A 21,619-nucleotide genomic window follows, 5' to 3' on the forward strand; every position below is an offset into this window, starting at 1 on the left:
TAAGGTAACTTATTATTTACTATTTATATTTATTTAATCGTACAGATTAACAAATGGCAGTAATAAGGTATCTTATTATCTACTGTTTATAACAATTAATTAGCTCGGCATATATTAAACCAGATAAGAGTCTCTAACAATTTTTCGTACATAATATGGATATAAATCTATTCGTTCTTATCTCATATTTAGATCAAAATGTGATCTATTCCGAGTTTTGTCTTTCTAGTAATAAAGATCGTTTGTGTTTCTCATAATGAAAACAAAATATCTGAATCTAGCATTAGAAAAACATATTTTCCAAAGATTGATTTCATCACGTTTAAAGATTAGTAGCACAGCTTCAGCTCTATATAGTATACATAAATACTTAAAAATAAATTTGGCTGGTTAATTCCAGTTATTTTATACGTAAAGATATAGGCAGTGTTAAATTTGCCGTCAGTTCTATATCCATCACCTAACGTAAAAGTTTCAGACGGCAGTTTCGTTTATGATTTAATAGAATATATCTTTTCATATTCTCGATCAGACTTTAGATCGTATTCGTATTGTCGTACCATGGCGGCATCCATCTGGATGGCGTTTTAGGTCTTCTTTGAGAGACCGGTACCGGAACATCGAGGCTTCTGTCGGTACGTTTTCTGCGCTCGCTACTTCTACCTGACACGCTCTTCGAGGCGTTATCTAAAATTACGAATGGTTGATCGTTAACGCGACGGTCCTGCCTAGCTCTGCCAAAGCTCGGCGAATATGGTCTCGCGACGTCGTCCTGAATCACACGGTCAGTCGAAGGGCTGCGTACTCTTCCGGAAGACTGTCCGAGTCGACCGAATCCTCGCCGTTCATTGTCGACATCGCAGACGTGCAGACGATACGTTGGACTGGGAGATCGCGTTCTGGTGACAATCGCACAATCCGTCAGTTCCAATTGCGTCGGTCTCAGCGCCGCTGCGGCTTGAGACAACTTGGAGCTTCTGAAAATCGCAATTGCAAAAAGTTTTTAAAAAATTTGTAAATAGCAAAGTGGAAAGTTTTCGAATTCAACAAGATATTAGATCCTTGAGATCTTTTTACGTCTCTAAATTTCCGAAATGTTTAAACATTAATCTCGTAATTTACATTCGTTCTCCTCGTTCTCAGATACCGATAAAAGTACCTTCTACTAGCGAGCGGCGGTTTCCCAATGACATTATCCTCATGGATCCGCGTGTCTAATACGCAAAAAGCGTCCTGTCCCTGCGCGAGGTTCGTTTTGTCGCACCGGCCGCCACTGCTCGACCAGTAATGCTCTTTCCTTGTACTTGGACTGCGATCGCTCTTGCCGTAAGTAGTTCTAAGTTCATCGGAACCTTGATGATCGTATCTTGCGCAATAAACGTTCTTGTATTCCGGCTGAAGCTCAAGATTACCCTCCAACCGTAGATTAGCCGGCATCTTCAGCGTCTCGACCCTCGGTACGTAGCCATAGGGAACATACTGAAATCTCACCTCGCTTGTAGGCTCATACTCAAACGCACGACATTCCTGATGAGTCGGTTTGCCGAAGCACACGCTACTACGACCGGAAGAAGACACTCCCGTCGGTCGCAGCAGCGCCGGTGGTTTACGGTAGATTGGACGATCTCGGGGATACTCGAGATACTTGGACTGATACTCTGGATCCTGGTCGATCTTTATGGAAAACTTGGAGCGCGATGGCGAGGTCACCTTTGAGCCATCAGCGCGACCTATCTCGACATTCGGCTTCGCGATCTTCGGTCGTTCACGTGGATAATCCTAAAAATTGTACTCTAATGTAATTCTATATCACAGTTCTATGTATTCTATGCATATCTTATATTAACACACACACACACACACAATTGAATATAGATTTTAATTAAATTAATTTTTAAATCTAGCAAGTACCTTGTATGCGTCACGATACTCGGGAATTTCCAACGGCCGACCATTTAGATCTTCTAACTTTGACACTAACATTTTCATCTCCTCATCCTTCCTTCGCTCCTCCTCCTCCTCCTCTTGACCTCTCATCCATCTGGCTTCTTCATTATTGTCTTTAGCCCGTTCAGCCATTTCTTGTTCCTGTTTAACGCAAGGATGAACGAAATTTTCGGTGCTCTCTGTGTTTTGGTAAAAGTCTCCCCCAGCTTTTAAATGTATCTGAGGTTTTTGTGGCTGCAGTTTATCTGTAACATGCACTCCGAAGAAAAGAGAATGACGACAGGGAAAAAGAATAACTCTAAGCAGAGCAACTATATATATATATTTCACTAAATATATTTTAAATAGAAACTTTAATATATCATTCTTGTAACTCATAGCCGTGTGAAAAGAATCTTTTTTTAAATTTAAGTATCTTTTTGATGACATTCTTATTTAATGCCATTTGATACATTACTTTTATTGTTTTTAAATCTAATGCTATTACCTTTCACGCTGTGGTCTTTAAACACATCGGTATATTCTGGCACGAAGTAGGTATCTCCCTCGAGCCTTAAGTTCGTGCTTCGCCTCAACAATTCCGGCCTTCGTACCCCCACGAACGGGACGTAGTTGTCCTGATTTTCCGTCGCCGTTTCCAGCTCACCCTCCATCTTCAGGTGAGTGGGTACACGCATGAGTTCCGGTCGGCTAACGTTGAGCCACTCGATAAATTTCTCGCATTTCTCCGTCATAGTGTCCAAATCGCCTTCCATTTTCAAGGACGTAGGTCGACGTATAAGCTCAGTACGATGCTGGCCCTCATAAGGCCTATACGCAGAATATGTTTCCGTATTGGTATAAAAATCACCCTCGCACTTCAAGCTGGTACCCCTTTGCGCAATTCAATAACAATGGATTGTTAAGTTAATAGATGATTAAACTATTATATAAGCAAGTAGACGATTAAAATGCGTCGATTATAACAATTTGAAATAATTTCCATCTTTTTAAATTGCTTCAACTTGTTTGATAATATTAATATTCGATTCTCGCGATTAATTACTTCAAAACTTCAGATTGCTCAATGTAAAATTATATTTTGATATGTTATTTTAAGTAGGATTATTTTTGTATTATGCATTATTATAGAAAATTTAATTATTTGCTTGGATTGACATCTCAACAAAAGGTAACTTATTATTACGTAGCCATTTATTATAAATTGCGACACTTTGAATTGTATGTCCGTGTATTTTATTAAATGTCACGGAGATCCGACAAAGAGTATAAAAAGGCGAAAAGCCGATTCCGTTAACAATTTAGTTGCATGACAGTCAGTTTTATGCTTCTTCGATTTGCGTAAACTCGCGTGTTTCGGGATAGTTCGATACGATAAGTTTGCCGATTTATGACGGGTAAGAAGTTTTCGTGAAATAAGCTGAACTCTGCTAAACGATCTCGACTGGCTAAGTTGTAATTAGATATCAATCTACGATGTAATGTAAGGGTATTTTATAGCATTGGCTCTTTAATTTTACAATCTATGTTTTACTAAAAATTATATTATCATTTACTATTATTAATATACCAATATATTATTTATTAGCAATATATCATTATATTTCCTACTTACTATTTGCAAAAATATTCTATTTTTATTGTACGCGATTTCACAATTATGCTATAATTTATATCAAGCAATAAGTAAAGGCTTACCTTCTGAACGATGGACGTCTGAATGAACTTTCGAATTGCGGAACTTTCGTCTGCATTATTTCGTTTTCATGAACCACTTGGGCGGAATCACTCTCCTTTTTTCCAGATGGATCCTCGACCTCAGCTTCGTGTTCTTTAAGATCATACGAAAATTGCGCATTTTCAGTAGTTCCATCTACGCGGATATAATCCTCAGGCCAGAAATTTTCCTACCATAAAAGTACATATTTAAATATAAATTATTACATAATCTTCTAATACATATAGAGTAATAAAGAAAGTAAATTCACAAAACTCTCTCTTATTAGGACTGCTTTTCTTGTTGCTCATAAAGAGCAAAAAAATTTTGAATTACAATTACATAAACTCGAAAGCCAATATTTCTGGTATAAAATATAATTCTTATAATTCTTATAAAATATAATTTTTAGTTCCAATAACGCAAGCAATTCTCTTTTGTGTGTGTATACTTATCTTTTATCTAATACAAAGTAATGTAATACCGTGTACATTATTTTGCTAAAAACTTTGTCTTTTAATTAATATTATAATATAATTTAAAAATTATCTATGTTTTATTTCATTGATTGAAGAAATCGAGAAATGACGAAAAAATTCCTTGAACGAAAGAGAGAGTAAAGTATTACATTTTATATGGATACCTTAGAGAGCTCTTTAACATTCGCACCGAACGCGCGTTGATATTCAGAACCGGAACACTGGTCTCCCGATTCCGGATGAGACTGCAGATTGTCTTTTGGTCGATCCTGCACGCGTTTCCTCCGATAACGGGCCAACTCGTCGACCGTCAGTTCTTCGAGGAACGGCCATCTCTCCTTGGTCTTGCTCTTACGCCCTTTGCCCTTGCCCTTACCGTGCGCTACCTCGGAATCCGAGGACGCCTTGCCGACGCGGCGAGTGGAGGGTCTTTGCCTAATTGTAGTCGGTAGGAAAATGACACCGTTTAACAGTAAATTTTATTTACAAATTTTTAGATAATATTCTATATCTTTTCGTTTTGCTTTTAAAGAAAATAATTTGTCAAGTGTCTTTTTTTTAGTTTTCATATAAAACTTCGCTAATTTAGACCACCAGCTTGACAGATATTCCGAGCGGACAGAACAATTCGCGACATGACGCGGAGGGACAACCTGAGCTTACTGAAGATGACGAAGAGCCGAAGTCGCGAATTAAGGATATAGGAGGGCGGGCCGCTTGCAACGGCGAGGAGGACAGGGAGGACAGGGAGGACGAGGAACAGGAAGAGAGTGGTACGATGGTACCGTGCATGCCGTTACAACGGCTCTCCCAGACGCGACGAATCGATCTGCAAAATGCGCGGAGCTAGAAAAATAAATCTCATCCCTGGCCTAATGGCTCGCGCGCACGTCAATCCTCGCGAAATTATGGTCGAAGATAAACATGATATGCGCAAAATGTCGCCGAAATGTCGCAATTTGAATTACGATCAAAATCGTACAATAAAATTCTAAAACCCGCTTCTTTATAGATAATAGTAGTGCTCTGAAAAAGAGAAGACACGATAAAGATGATCGAGAATTGAGATGATTAATATGATCTTTATAATTATTAATATAAACTTGAACAAATAAACTATTTATCAATCCAATTTTAATCATAAATAATATATTTGTATTTTATCGAAACCAATTTGCTCCAGAAAATCATATAAGATATATGAACTCTGCAATTGTAAATATTCATCCTCAATTCGTCTTAATTGCAATACTTATTGATAATGTTTTGCATGTGAGGGATAGAGTGACACCTCTTGATCAAATATGGTCTTAGGCCTAGGATGACTTCCCCGCATTTGCCGCAACAGAATTTAATCGACGGGGGGAGCTCGTATCGCGGCGAGCTGAGGGCGTGGTACCCCCATTTCACCACGTATCCATCGTTAAAGAACATTGTATTCGTGGAATTCGAACCTTAAGGCCTAAAAGAATTGAAGATTTTATTAGAGAAATAAATAGAATTGTTTAAGAGATTAAATAATAAATATTCACTTATGAATTTGGATTTAACTCATGATTATATAAGTGTAGTCCAACATCTAATATTCTGTTGTGAGCGCACAACGTAGTTAAGAATAAAGAATGCACTTGGCAACACCAAGTGCCTCCGATACGAAATCCGACCCTAGCGACGAAGACCGCTGACGCGAAGATCTGCACCAGTCTCGGGAATGACCAAATACAGTCATCCCGGACATCGAGGTATCAAAAACGCTGACAACTAAGTCAGCCATACCGAGCGGATAAAGCGCCCGCCTTTCCGACGAGCGGCGGGCAGTCGTCATAGTCAACCATAAAACAATAACGTGCGTCGCGTATATCAAAGGTCGAAACTTCGCGAGTATCATAATTAAAATTGTATATTGAAGATTAAAAGAGAAATATATTGGGTTGTAATTTTATACATCGTGACGAGTGTTTCTTCTCCGACCCGAGATTCCCGAATCCTGTGCCGATCCTGAGAGCAACTCCCGGGTACCGGCACAACAATTCTACGAAAAGCTGACCAGGCCTGATAGCCTTGATCCACTTCGAGCTAACAACAAAAGGAAAGCCGCTGATAAAAACAGAGGAGAGAAAGTTCAAAAGAGGCAGTACGCACAGTAGGAACGGATCTCGCAGTCTCGCGTTTAGAATAAATAGAGCCATTGTAAAACTCGATTAAAAGTGACTTTTATTAAAGTGTTGTATCAAGGAAAAAATGTTCTAATTGTCCCTGTCACTCCCCCGTGGATATCCGGACCCCAGAGTGCCGAAGCGGCACAAGACGCCCAACATGTCGTCGCGAGAGGCATGTTACATTCAACGTGGTAACGTGGCCGAGCGGTCTAAGGCGCTGGTTTAAGGCACCAGTCTCTTCGGAGGCGTGGGTTCGAATCGGCCACCGTTGCCAGATATTTTTTGCTTCGCGGCTGAAAAAAAAACTTTTGCAATTATATCGCACGCTATACGTAGAGATTTTTCCCTCCCCTGCTCCGCTTTACACCCTTCCGCATAGGAAATTAGATAACGCGAATCGACAATCTGGATCTGACAAGCTTGTTTCGGCGCCGTTTTGCTCGGCGAATTGTATCGTTTTTGTTTTCTCTCTTTCTTTTCTTTCCTCTCTTTCTCTCCCTCGCAGCTCGCTCGTTTACCGTGCTCCCTGGTCGATTCGTAATACTGAGGTTTCGTTTTGCTCGACCCAATGACCCCGATTTTAACGGATCCTACCCTACCACCACGACGACTTTCTCCGCACGACAAATCTGTATGCGCGGCTAAATTAATGTCCGCGCCACGTGGTCGCACGCACTTGGCCGACATGCGATTCGACGTGCCGCCGGACCCGCCGGCCGGTCAGTTATTCTACGGTCTTCGTGCGTGATTCAATCTGAACGCATTTTACAGAGAGGCACCCTACGGTGGCTTGCACGCGAGCTTTCCTGGGAGGAATCCAGGCCGTGGCCATCAAAAGTCTCACCTATCTCGTCTTTCACGCTTCACAGATCAGTAGGCGCTAATTAGATGCGCGAACGGATCGAATTAAATATTTTATTTGGCGATACTTTAACCATATTATCTGTATACTTTATTTATCCCCTAATCCCAAAATACTGCATCGCCACGTGATGGAACACCTTTTTACCGCATTACTTTGTAAAATTAATGCAGTAAACGACATTCGTATCGTTTAAGCTATTAAATTGTCTAGGCGTGATCTAACGATCGGGGTAAATGGGATTAAACACTTATCAAATTGAAAAAGATTCTCGACAGTGTATCGCGCGAAAATGGTTAAATTAAGTTAATATGATATCGATGACCCCATAAATCTTCAATGTCGATTAATAGATTGTTACATATAACCATCTAATTGTGGTTATTCTATGTATTACACAGAGCTCGTACAATGCCTTTCATATTGTAAAATGTGCTATACATTGACGCAACACGTTTACTATTTATAAAATGTATTTTATTCTTGTCTATCTGGATGTTACTGTAACTGCAGTATTAATTTACTTACTTACTTATAGAAGAAAATTCTTCAAAAACAAGAGAAAAATAAAATAAACTAATAAAAATAATAATAATAAGTAAGAATTTAAGGAAAAGTAAGGTTTAAGAAAGAATGTTGAAAGTAACCAGCACACAGTCATTTCTATCAAGAGCTTAATGTATTATCTCAATACAGAAAAATGCGGAAAGGGAAAGTCGTGAAAACATTATTTTTACGAAAAGTTTATTTTAATCGGCGGTTGTTTCTTATAGATAAACCATTTGTTTAAATAAAAAAAAAATTGTGAATAAAATTGCGTACAATATTATTATTTTTGATATAATAAAACTGACGTTTTAATCGGACTAATGTCTTTACGTCGCGAATTCGGTGATTTAATTCTTTGCAGGAATAAGCACAGCAATACGAGTGAGTAAATAATTATTTTACACGTCCGAGCTGAGGGATTAATTAAACGGCGTAACGCGTACACTTCGATCGAGTGGCAAGAAGCAGCGCGAATTGTTACCTTTTGCCGGGACGGTCGCTTTTGCCCTCGCCCATCGCATCGTCCTACCCAACGATTGCCCTTTCGAAGGATGCGAGGTGGTGATGATCGAAAAGAGCGGGTGGGGTGATGTATCGTCTCCGAACCGATATTCGCGGAAAATAAAGAAGAGGAAAAAGGTGCGAAGGAAGATGCAAGGCGAGCCAGACCTTCCTTCTGGCGTGACTGGCTTTTCGGAGATGTTGATAAGAAGGTGAGCCGGTGCGATACACCTGCGCAGTTGCGAGGGTTGATCCACCCCGCGGTAGGGTGGTGAGGCGGTTTTGAGACGCCGAGTTAGGTAAACCTGTAGAATAATATAGATTGATAAAAGAAAACAATAAGACACAATTTTTCGGTCGTGAAAACGCTGAAAATCAAGTTAAAATTGGCTCATCATAATTCGGGAAGTTTATAACGAAAGAGTTCAATCATACTTGAAAACATCTCAATAATACTGTTGAACTATAATGACATTATAGTATTTATCAGAGATTTTTTACAATTTTTTAAACGTGCTGAATTATTACGTGACAAGTCTTATTTTTATTATTCGATGTTGTACTATCGGTGTTTCACAGACCAAAAATTAGCTTCCTAGATAACACGTGCGTCCTTCAAAACAAGACGTTTTTAAGACTTTACCAAAAGACATCTTAAAAAGCCTTCAAGACGTCTGAAAGTTATCTTTTATAAGACTTGTTTGAAGCTTGTACGCTATTTACATTACCGACTGTAACATTTATCGATTAAAATTCGTTAGTACACAGTGAAGACTTTCGCCAGAGTGAGGACGCAGATAGGCGCTGTTAGCAGTCAAAGAGTTAAAATGTAAAACTTCAAAAATAATTTCGTAGGATTTACGATGATCGAATTAATCTACGGACACCAAGCGACATTACCTACGACTGTAACTTTTTTTTTGTTTCCGTAGGAAGAGGGAAAATCCCTCGCGCGCATTCAACCGGGGGCCGGCCACCCGGGATATGTGGGGCTAGCATCCACTAAAACCCCTCTCCCTTAAACACAGCACGCTGGACATACAGTCGCGATACGCGGAACCGCACGTGGCATTACATCACGAATCGCGACAGCTACGACTGTAACTACTGTCACAACCCCCGAAGCCTACCTACACGTACAACAACTACGCGCAAGAATTGAAGAAAAAATTACACGCCACACAACAAATCGCGAAGGACCACCTGAAAAACGAGAAAATCAAAGCCAGAGATAATTACGACAAAAAGACGAAAAGTACCGCATTTAAAGTAGGAGAAAAGGTTCTCTTATACATGATAAAACTGTTCGCAGATGACGATCGAAGAAATTATACTCCCTACGGATAGGACTCTATACGATCACCGAGAAAAATTTGGACGTAAACTACACTAGCAAAAAGGGAAGAAAACACTTCGCGTAAACGTCAATAAGTTAAAAGCTTTTTAGAGAATTATTAAAGAAACGTGAAAAGGAGGAAAACAAAATGAAGAGAGAAACGTAGAAGAAAATAAAATATATAAAAATAAAAATTTAAAAAGTCCTATCTTGTAGCTTTTTCTCTTCTGTTTCATCGGCTCTGTATTCATTCTCGTTAAAGTTCACACGTTTCCAGAAGCGTTGACAACAAGGTGACAAAACTAACTCGAAAACTATCCGAGTTAGCAACAGGGCATCGGTCCCGCTGAAATAAAATAAAAGTCACCAATAAGAAGATTGGGCGAGCAGTCCTATGTCAGTACACGTATATCAGTCATCCGTGCTCTCAATTTGTAACGCGAGTATGATATAATTCGAGTATAATTTGGGCATGTCTGTAATACGCACCTCAATGATGGGTATGTCAACCTAACGTAACATCTGAAAAAAATTAAATGCTGGTTAATTTTTACAAATTTACACAATTATATTTATAGTCGCAAATCGCAAGGCTGAACAAGAGCTCAATTTATACGAGCTGAAAAAATGTAGAGTAAGAATGTACGCAATTGCGACAAAAGCCCCGCACGAGAACTCGCGCTTGCACCAGATATACTGTCGTCGCACCCACACTCGCACGCGCCGCCGACGTAAAGTGAAACGATTAGACTTTGGATCTTGGAAGATGTGCTCGTCAACGTTCATCAGTAAGACATGTCTGGCATTTTTATTCCTGGAATGTTGCACTTCGTCAGAATAAATTTGCTACTCTATTTCCGAGTGCAGGACTACAATGTGCATCCGTCCACGAACGACTCGCGAGGTTCGCCGTATCACTCGCCAATTTTGTGCGACCTGAATTCGACTTGCACGACGACGATGGAGGCCATGACGTTGGATTACCCTAATCGCTACATCCTGAGTCCCCTGGCATCCCTAGTCGTTATAATAAGAGATCTAGTAAGATGCAGACGCAATTACAATGCAGTTAAGAAATTCGCGTCCAGACTTGGAAATTTTAGATATATCGGGAGGTATGCGATTGTAACCCGCAAGTCAGGGTATATATATATATATAGTAACTAAATAATTGTGAATAAATAATAATTGTGAATAAGTAACAAGTGAATAAAGAAATCAATCCGTTTATTAAACGTGACTGCAACTACATTCCCGCAAGTGTCCTTCACTCTCCTATTTGGCGGATCATCATCAGAACCCAGTGCCGACCCTGAGCCCAAATCAAGGCACCGGCACAACAAATTTAATTATTGAATACTAAGAACCCCACTGCAGGAAGGAACGAATTCCGGATCTTCCGGATTGTCTCCCGACAACGATAATTTCGGCAGTGAAACGACAACGACAATCACCGTTCTTCATAAATGCAAATTATGCAATTTTTCAATATAATTCGCGGGTAAAAAAATATTCTTCCATTATTAGGAGAGATACATCTTTTTCTCCCGTAATGAAGATAATACATATCCGTTATCAAAATATATCTGTCTTACTAAAAAAATTAATAAAAATATAGAATAATTCTCAAGAAAAAGTGGCTACAAAAGAATATATTTAATAACTGATTTTCCGGCCAGATTTACAATGCCGAAGATGATTTTTATAAACAGAAAATAAAAGTTAAAAATTAAAGTATAGGGTTTGTAATCGTATTCTTTGACGAAGACAAAATATAATTTTTCATTTTTTTAAATATATTTTTTTTTCTTTTAAACCTTTTTCTTTTTTCTTTTTTTCTACTTTCCATCTTTCTTTATTTTAAAAAGAATTATTATATCCATGTTTACTTTATTACTGCCTTTTCGTCAGTCAGATGGAATTATCATTGGTAGCGTCAAAATGGGAGAATATTTATTGAAAAAGATAAGATCTTTCTTATAACATATTAAATCTCGCGACTCGATTGTTATAGCTGTCATCGCCAAGTCATGCCGAAACCACTGCTTTCGGAAATCCGAGTCAAATTGATTAAATAAAATCTGAGATTAATTCTGGTTCTGCAACGGGGACCTCTAATTTCCAACGGAAATATTACCAAATCGACGAGAAACAATTTCCCTTGATAAGGATAAAATCGTATATACATATATATCATTACCCATTGAATACTAAGAACCCCACTGCAGAAAGGAACGAATCCCGGATCTTTCGGATTGTATCTCGACAGCGGTCATTTCGGCAGTGAAACAACGACAATCACCATTCTTCATGAATGCAAATTATGCAATTTTTCTATATATATTCACGAGAAAAAATATTCTTCCATTATTAGGAGAAATACATCTTTTTCTCCCGTAATAAAGATATATATCCATTATCAAGATATATATCTATCTTGCTAAAAAATAAATACAAACACGGATAGAATAATTCTTAAGAAAAAGTAGCTACAAAAAATATATTTAATAAAACGATTTAAAATAATTGAGTTTCCATACAAGAGGAATGTAAATCGACTTACATCTCTATTTTTTTTGTTGCAAAAAAGAAGATCAGTAAACCTTAAAGTTAATACCTTATAAATTTGATTGGCAGTGAAAAGTGCGTGAAAAAAGCTCGCCAAAAGCGTTTTTCAATTTTTGTAGCTTGACTCTCAGTTTCTTTGAATAGTGCCTTTGAGCAGACCCTCAGTGCCTTTAAGCAGTGAACATCAGCCAGATAGCGGCTGCCATGGATAGCGCCGACATTTATGATTCTCCATATGATTATGAAACAGTACATAATCAAGATTAAGATCTCACGGAACATGCTATTTATAATAGCAAATGGTGCTGAGATCATTATGGATTTGGAGAAACTTCTACTTAAAGTAGTTCGGCGCGACAAGCGCACGAAGATCTCCAAGGCTGTGCAGTTGAAATATTCCTCCAACAACATTCAAGTATGGGAGGTTACAATGGTCTACCGCTTAAAGCATATCCTCTGAATGCTAAAAAGTTATTTCAGAGTTGGGGCATTGTAAACTGAAGCCAAATGCAATATCAAAAAAGAAACATAAAAATGTAAGAAATGTCTTACATTCTTGCGATACGTTTCCAAAAAAAAGAAAAACGCTTTTTTACATGGGCTTGACGGAAGAAACCCATAAAAATGTTGATACAAGCGCCAATGACGACTCTGATCTTGATATTTAAATAATATTTATATAGTAATTGCTTTTTGTAATAAATTTATATTTTAAAGTGACATAAATAATGATTCGTTTCTATTTTTTTCTCCAAAACTACTGTTGCTGTAGGATGTAAGTATCATTACTAAAAATTTTTTTTTTTTTACACTTTTTGCAATATATTAAAATAGTTTTATTTATTGCAAAAATTTATAAGTTTCAGAAAAAAAACGAAACTATAGCATGTGCTTTTATTTTAGTAATTTGACAGTTAATATTAAGAAGTTATTTTATTATCCTCAAAACGGAGTTTTCTTGATTTATATCCCTCTTGTATGAAAGCTTTCAATTAATTTTAAACTAACAGGATTTACAAAACTTAAAATGGATGTTTTTTTTATCAAAAACTAATAGTTGAAAAATAAAATATACCCATTTGTAACCACATTCTTTATTAGAGATAAACGTATTTTTTAATTTTTTAAATATCTTTATTTTTTCTTTTTTTTAAACTTTCTTTCTATTTTCCGTCTTTCTTTATTTTAAAAAGAATTATTATTTATTATATCCATGTTTACTTTACTATTACGGTCTTTTCATCAATGAGATAAAACTACTATTGATAGCATCAATGGGAGAATATTTATCGAAAAGAATATGATCTATTCTTATAAAAGAAAAGTACATATGAAATCTCGTGACTCGACTTTTATAGCTGTCGTCGCCGAATCATGCCAAAACCACTGCTTTCAAGAATCCGGGTATAAATTCAATAAAACCTGGGATTAATTCTGGCTCTGCAATGGGGACCTCTAATTTTCAACGGAAATATATATATTATACCAGTTTTGTTGTGCCGCACGAGGATCAGGTCGGTCGTAACGGCACTGGGGTCCGTCAATCCGCGAGAAAAGAACAACATTCCAGATTTCTTTTTAATACTTTTTAATAAAGACACTTTAATAGATATATTTGTCTCACAAGGTTACTTCGAATACCCTGATTTGCGGATAGGTTGCGAGTAATACACGCACGGAATTGCCAGCCCGAGCCGCCCGAGCAGCCGAGCAACCAAGTAGCTAAGCTGCTGCGAAGTGCTGCGTTAATTGTAAATCCAATCCAATTTGAAATTGCGAGCGCCGAAAATAAAATTCGCGAGCGACGGAAAAGATTGCCAGGGACATTCGCGAGTGCCGAAAATAAAATCGCGAGCGCCGATAAATGTCGGACGACGAGCTGTACCAATATCGGATATACGCCCGCGGACATGGACCAACAAATGAAAATAAAAGATGAGCAAAAGTTCGCAAAGTACAAGCTCCTCTCTAAGCCTGAGACAACCCGCATCTGAAGAGATGATCGCAAAACCGGGTGCAAGCTATGAACCCCCTGACCCCATAGATGCGTAGAACCTTCCATTGCAATCAAGAGGAGACATAGGGCTCTACCAGAAGATAAACGCCGATAAGGATCCAGACAGACCAAAGGCAAGGAAAAGACCCCGTCACACATGCCTCAACCTACTTAAAAGATAATGGAACAACCAAAAAGAATCACACGACAGGATGACATACGACATACTAACTCTCCTCTGTAAAATAAAAGACATAATGACTGATCTATCCATAAGAGTAACAAGACTAGAAAAAGAACAGGAGCAGACCAAAACACAAGCCGTGCAAGACGTGTCAATTGCGAAAACTTGTGAGAAGAAAAACCAGACAACCGATGGTAATCACGGACACCCAGGGAAAAGCTTTCGACAAGGTCGCTCTAGACATTGTAGGCCTGCTCAAAACCACCTTCCATGATAACACATATATACTGACCTTACAAGACCTCCTGACCAAATACTCCCTATACGTCCCATTACCCGACACACGAGCAGAAACTACCGCCACAGCCTTTGTCAATCAATTTATGTGTCGTTTCGGTTGTCCTAGAAGCATCTTGACGGATCAAGGTACCAATTTTCTAAGCCTACTCATGAGGAACCTCACAAAGAGACTTAAAATTCAGCATCTCCGAACCACAGCCTTTCACCCTCAGACTAATGGGTCACTCGAACGCTCGCACCTGGTACTAATAGAGTACCTGAAATGTTTCGTTGAAAGAGAAGAGAACTGGGACATCCTGATAGAACGAGCTAGTTTCTCGTACAATACTTCTGTGCATGAAGGGACGGGCTACACTCTACATGAATTAGTCTTTGGCACTCCCGCAAGAATACCCTCCAGCTTCAATCAAGAAAACAACCCCGAAACTTATGAATCTTGCTTAACCGATTTGTTCAACAGAATCTTCGATCTGCAAAAATTGGCTAAATCAAATCTAAAAAAAGCAAAAGAGCGATCCAAAACATATTATGACAAGCGCGTTAATCCTGTATTTTTCAAGACCGAAGACAATGTATTCTTGAAAAATGAAAAGAAACTCGATAAATTCTCGCCTCATTACTTAGGGCCATACAAAATAATAGAAGTATTGGATCACGAAAACATAAAGATAAAGATAGGACGTACTACATGGGTGGTACACGTGAATCGACTCCGGAAGGCGTATTGCAGCGAGCCAGGATGAACTCATTTCTGTTGCAGATGATGATAAAAATTTTTTTGGTGATCCTCCTGACCCGCTCCGGACTCGCTCTTGTGGGGTACGATTGTAAAATATTTCATGCGAACAGCACCATCATATCCTTGGTCGGATATGAATAATAAATAATAAGAAGAACACGTCACAGAAGACAGCGGTTTCACCGTTATGCGTTGTTGTTACGTGCGAACAAAATTAAACTCAGAACCTTTGACGTAATATGCGTTTGATTGACACTTCGTTTTATGTATTTTACCAGATTAATAATAGAAAGATATCAATTATATAGAGAGATATCGATTATTTATCCGATTTCCGATCAAGGGAGGGACGGTTCCCAGGCCGTAGACCGGACGAGCATAAAATTACACCAGGAGATAAGACCTTCCTCTTCCACTAGAATACGAAAAAAGTGGTGAGAAACTCGCGCGAGAGGAGAAGGGGAGTTCTGACCACTTATGTATAAACAGGCGCGAAAATCGTCGTAAAGTAATTTTTTCTTGAGCGCATCAGTTTATTTGCCGACAGCTCATTTGCTTAAACAAAATTATACTCAAACTATTTTCGATCGAAACTCTGGCTTTTGCTTATTCCAAGCCTACTAACCTTGTTAAATTCTTGTATTAATTGAGATTTAATTCACCTTCATTAAATCAAAACGACAATTGTAAATCGACCGCAATTATCGACGTGGAACCACAGATAATGACCCACCCGGATCACATTATTAGCGGTGTGAGCGCAAGAAGCGGTTGATAATGTTATACATATAAGAGATAGAGTAAAACCATTAAATCAAATCTAAACCTATTACCTTGCTGCATACCAATCTAATTTTAGATAGAGCCAGGATAGAGCAATGTGATATTCTAAATGTTACTAGAAAGTAAATTTGTGGAGCCATTTGTGGAGACCGACTACAAGGGACAATATGTACTTATATTGACACCAAAACTAAGACAACCAGAAGGATCACCTTCGGCTCGTTACACTAATGCTCATGTAAGAGCTCGGTTATGTATAGAACGAGCTATTGGGATGTTAAAGAGACGATGGAGGTGTCTAAGAAAAGAGAGAGCATTGCATTATTCACCAGAATTTTCAGGTAAAATTCATAGCAGACCTTAATAGCCGAATGGACGAATCAATTACGCCGCAGCAATTTCGCATGAATTTCGTAGTCAAGGGTGCCACTGCTTACGAAGAAGATAAATGGAATTGGGTAAAGATTGGGGATGTGATTATGAGAAACGTTAGACCCCGTACAAGATGTATCTTAACTACGATAGATCCAGAAACCGGCACGAAACATGCTAATATGGAGCCTGTGAAAACTTTGAAAAGTTACAGACAGATAACCGATCCGCAGATTCGACCCGAAGTTGGCGACAGTCCAGTTATGGGAATTCATCTTCGACTGCGAGGAAATTCATATACCAATTGCATCTTGTAAATACTAATGTAATACCAATAGTAATATTAATTTTATGATGTTATAAACAATTTCAGCTCTCATTGTTAATGCTTGCTGCATTGTTCAAAACATAGCCAAATTTTATAACATACCGCAGCCTGAGATATATTACGACGAATTGGACATAGAGGAAAGAAATATGGGATTGAACGACATAAGAAATGTAAACGGTAACGAAATACGAGAACGTGTCATTCAACAGTATTTCAATTAACCCTTAAATCGTATAATGGCTTCAAGGTATTCAAGGCTTCCGCTGTTGGCTGTTTTGTAAGTATTTGTAAATAATATCACAAAATTGTAAGATTTATAAACGTACACAAAACGCTTTAATTATAATTTCCAAATTTAGACCGAATGTTTCGGTTTATATAGAATTTGTTCACTTTGATTACGTATGAAATACACAAAACACGTAAATTATAGTTTGTACAAATATAACGAATCGTATAAATTTTGTTGAAAGTGAGAAATGGAAAATTATGAGAAATACTTGGTATTGGTATGATTATGATGGTATGAATTCATATCTGTCAATATGGTGTTGTGAGGCGGAAGTCGCCGTGCCCGAATTGCGACACATAGCTGTCAGCGCACATCCCGAATATTGCCAAACTCACCTGAGGTGGCATTCCGGGTGTCGCAAGCGGCTTCCAGGTCGCTCACCCGGAAGCAAAAGCGCTGACAGCTAAGTCAGCATCGCGAAAGTAATACGCGAAGAGATAAAAAGCCCGCCCTTCCGAGAAGCGGCGGGCAGTCTAGAACGTAAGGCTAATCGCGCGCGACCGAACGTAATCTATTATATTGTGAACGCCCGCAAGTCAGGGCAGTGAAGTAAGAAGATATCTGTATCATTTCAAAGAATAACTTTATTAAACATTGTTCACTCAATAAACTGGCCAAGTGTTACTCCTTTCTCCCGGCGGATCCAAAAGAATTCAGTGCCGACCCTGCGATCCAAGAAGAACGGCACAACAATGGATTCATACATCAAGAAGATGTAAGAATAGTCCTACCATCCAATATATTCTCCCTGAATAAAAGTAATTTAAATTTGAATTCACCAATCCAATTAAATTCAAATATCCTTTAATTTCCAGAACTCCTATATTTAAAGCTGTCGCTGGCAACAGCGAACTACCAAGTATTCTTGTCGCTGCTGTTGTAAGCCGCACGCGATTAGGGAATCATTTAAAAAATTCGGAAATCAGCTTGACTCCAATTTAATAATCGGCCTGATTTCCTAACAGTCCGATGAGGTTGCCCGATGCAATCAATATCTTGACAAATAATTGATCTCGATTTAGAAATCGACCTGATTGTCAAAAAACCTGAGGTTGCATTGACGCTGCAACCCGATCGAGCAAAGTGCAATTGCCGAAGTGGAAAATAAACCATGAAGAAACAGGCAATCAGACAGTCGGGAAATCGATCAGTCAAATGCCCACCCAAATCACGTGAGATACACACTCACGATATAATATATTCACCTAAGCAAAGTCAAATCCGAAGAGTGCTCCGCGCTGTAACGCGATAATGTAGATCTAAATTAATTTGTAAACCCGAGACGAGTATTATAAGATTTGCATTATGGAATGAATATTTTAAAATAAATATAACGGAAAATATATGGACATAGAAACACAAAACTATATGTCTCCTGATATTTATAAATTCTTTGAATAAAAATAGTTAAAAAAAGTTACTTTTGTAAACAATATTAATTCCCTACCATTTAAATTTATATATAACACATACGAGTAATATATATAATAAATTCTCTGATGATTGAGATGATATACACATATAACATATACTTGTATAATCATCTATTATAATATGTATATAAATATAATAGTTTATTGATAATTATCATAAATATCATAATTACCATAATAAACTGCCCAACACAGTTTAGAATGAATGGAGGAACATCAAGTTCCTTGGAAAACAGTTGAAATGCACTGAGAGAGAGACATAACTCATGATAACTCATAATGGCGAATCTCACCGCTGCCACCAGATTGTTGTGCCGAACCGGTACAGAGGATTTATCTTTCACGAGAAGTCGGTCGAGAAATCACGTCGCAATAACATGCAGCAATATAGAGATAAAATCATAAACACCTTTTTAGAAAAGTAGCATATTTTAAAGCACCCATTAGGACACAAACATATTCTTATTACTATATTATTGTCTTGCTTTGATATTTAAAAAGTCTGACAGAGCAATCATTAAATATAGAAAGGTGGATAGAATTTATTACAGACGTTATAGAATATATATTAATCAATTAAAAAAATGATTGCGACTATATAATTAACGTATATTAACGTATATTAACGTATATTAACGTACCAAATTTTATAACATACCGCAGCCTGAGATATATTACGACGAATTGGACATAGAGGAAAGAAATATAAGATTGAACGACATAAGAAATGTAAACGGTAACGAAATACGAGAACGCGCGTGTCATTTAATAGTATTTTAATTACTAATGTAATACCAATAATAATATTAATTTTATGATGTTATAAACAATTTCAGCTCTCATTGTTAATGCTTGCTGCGTTGTTCAAAACATAGCCAAATTTTATAAATGTGGAAAATAATGCATACGTAAGTAAATTGTAAAGCAATAAAAAAAGAATTTACTATAAAAATTGTAATTTTACTTTCAGGATTTATCGATCTTACTTCAATCGTCAACTTCTGGAAAAATGGTATTGGGACATTTTCGTACAAATAAATGTCTTAATAATAACATGCGTAAAATGCTTGCGGACGAAATAATTAACAATGAACTGAGTAGCGATATTAATGCTCGGTAAGTTTAGATATTTATGCTCGGTTTGTTGGTATTTGAAAGCTTTGCAAACAGATTTTTCTGTTAATTATAATTGTTATGGTAATTAATAGTTTATTTTGTTCTGTTTCAACAGTATGCCAACTGAACGGGTGGAATTTCTCACCAAAAAAATTATTAAACTTTTTCCATCTGAGATAAAAGTAAGTAATTGTCAATTATGTGTATACCGTTATTCTTTATAATTACAACTCAAATCAGTACAGGAAAAATTTATTTTATTTTGGGCTTTATGGAAGGGAGCACATGTGGAGGTAAACATCGTCGAGAAACCTCTGCTGGAAGAAGTATGTTAGTGCAAAGATACTACAGTATACGCAAGAAATTACGGAAATGTGGCATTTTGTCAAAAAAGTCGTCACAGTACATGCACATGTAGAAGAACTTGTTACTTCAGGTAATATAAATATTGATTTAAAAAATAATATTTCTTTTATATATCTATCCATTTTTATTTCTTTACTAGTATAATTTCACTGTTCTTTTTCCTTTTTTTAAGTATCATTTTTATATTAAGTTCTTGTACAGTGTAGTAGTAAATTTTTGTTTTAACATTCTATTTGCAGATGTAGAATTAGACGACGATGTTACTGCAGATGATATACAATGGTTAAAAAATAACAGTAAACCCTGGGTCAAAGTTTTGGAACTGTGGGAGCTAACTTGTAAAAATAGACTACAATTACTTTTAAAAAAATGGAATAGCTGTACATGTTTATATGGATTCGTTTCCTGCTCTAAAAACTCTAAATGGTTATTTACTGGTATGTTTATTTAACAAAATATGTAAAATGTTTTTTAAAAATTGAATTATAAGATATAAAATCTTTTCTTTTGTTTTACAGTTTTTTTTTATATGAAAACAATAAAAAATTAATGTAGCTTGAGAGAAACGCTGTGAAATAAAGAATATAAACAAACATGCTTTATAAAAGATAATATAATTTTATACTACCTGGTACTTTCGCCATAGAAAGTTGCTGATACTAATTAGCTGTTATTTTCGAATGCAGTTATTAAAAAAACAAAAATTGTGTTGAAAAGAAGAAAGTCTACAGTTTTTAATGAGTATAAATAAAACTTAACTCTTTTCAATGTTTGTTTTTTCAATAACTGCATTCGAAAATGATATCTGATTAGTTTCAACAACTTCCCTTCGGACATCCTGTAATATACAGCACAGCTCTAACTATGAGATCCCGGAGCTAGTATAGCATTGCTTCACTAGTAAAATTAATAGCTCGTTAACAGAATCTTTAAAGTTTAACTTAATTTTGCTTTTAATTTCACAATAATACGCGTAATTAATTTATTCGTCCAAAAATTATACAGCAGCAATAGAAAGTAAAACAGACATCAAGAAATGAAAGAATTTTATGTTTTAATCGCGTTCTAATAAAAATCGTCGTGATTATATCTCACAACCCCAGTCACGAATATCTAGATTTCATTAATATAATGTAGAAACACGAGAAATTAAAAAATTAATCGATAACTCGATCAATCAATTATTTATCAATGAATGGACAAACAATGTTTAGTATAAACCGAACCGAACCGCGAATCACGAATCCTTAATACTTAATCTCACTTTAGATATCAAATAAGATATTCAGACTAAATGACGTGAGATCCAAAGGGACTAATAATTTCTCCACATAATTAATATCGCAATCAATATAATGAATTTATCAAGTTCTTACGTTGTAACAATTGTCTTTACAAATTCTTATATACATATCTATATAAATATTTCGTTATAACCCAAATTGTTATCAAATTTATATTTAATTGACATCAAAAATATATATACATATCTACGATTATATTGTGTATTTTAATGTAATAAATTGATATAAAAACTATCAACTTTGAGATAATTCTACATAAAAAATGATTTTGTCCCGCAACAAAAT

At 36.8% G+C, this 21,619-nt stretch overlaps 1 protein-coding gene and 1 non-coding gene across 4 annotated transcripts in view; one reads left to right on the plus strand and one right to left on the minus strand.

Moving 5' to 3' along the window:
• The window catches only part of LOC143902217 (uncharacterized), a 23,795-nt gene continuing 2,176 nt past the window's right edge, over positions 1–21,619 (minus strand). For 2 of the 3 annotated variants that reach the window (XM_077414931.1, XM_077414929.1), the window contains 7 exons: positions 8,195–8,519; positions 4,308–4,578; positions 3,646–3,854; positions 2,435–2,820; positions 1,912–2,192; positions 1,160–1,779; positions 1–977 (listed from right to left, as the gene is read on the minus strand). In XM_077414931.1, coding sequence (XP_077271057.1) covers positions 536–977; positions 1,160–1,779; positions 1,912–2,192; positions 2,435–2,820; positions 3,646–3,854; positions 4,308–4,578; positions 8,195–8,229 — 2,244 coding nt within the window. In that variant the 5' untranslated portion in view covers positions 8,230–8,519 and the 3' untranslated portion in view covers positions 1–535. The remainder of the gene's footprint in view (positions 978–1,159; positions 1,780–1,911; positions 2,193–2,434; positions 2,821–3,645; positions 3,855–4,307; positions 4,579–8,194; positions 8,520–21,619) is intronic. The other variant, XM_077414932.1, reaches the window with a different exon arrangement.
• Positions 6,493–6,576, plus strand: Trnal-aag (transfer RNA leucine (anticodon AAG)). The gene has a single exon. It is a non-coding gene; the product is annotated as a tRNA-Leu (tRNA).

This window comes from Temnothorax americanus, unplaced genomic scaffold (genome assembly GCF_048541705.1).
Source record: "Temnothorax americanus isolate GAGA-0224 unplaced genomic scaffold, ASM4854170v1 Scaffold39, whole genome shotgun sequence".
Lineage (NCBI taxonomy): Eukaryota > Metazoa > Arthropoda > Insecta > Hymenoptera > Formicidae > Temnothorax > Temnothorax americanus.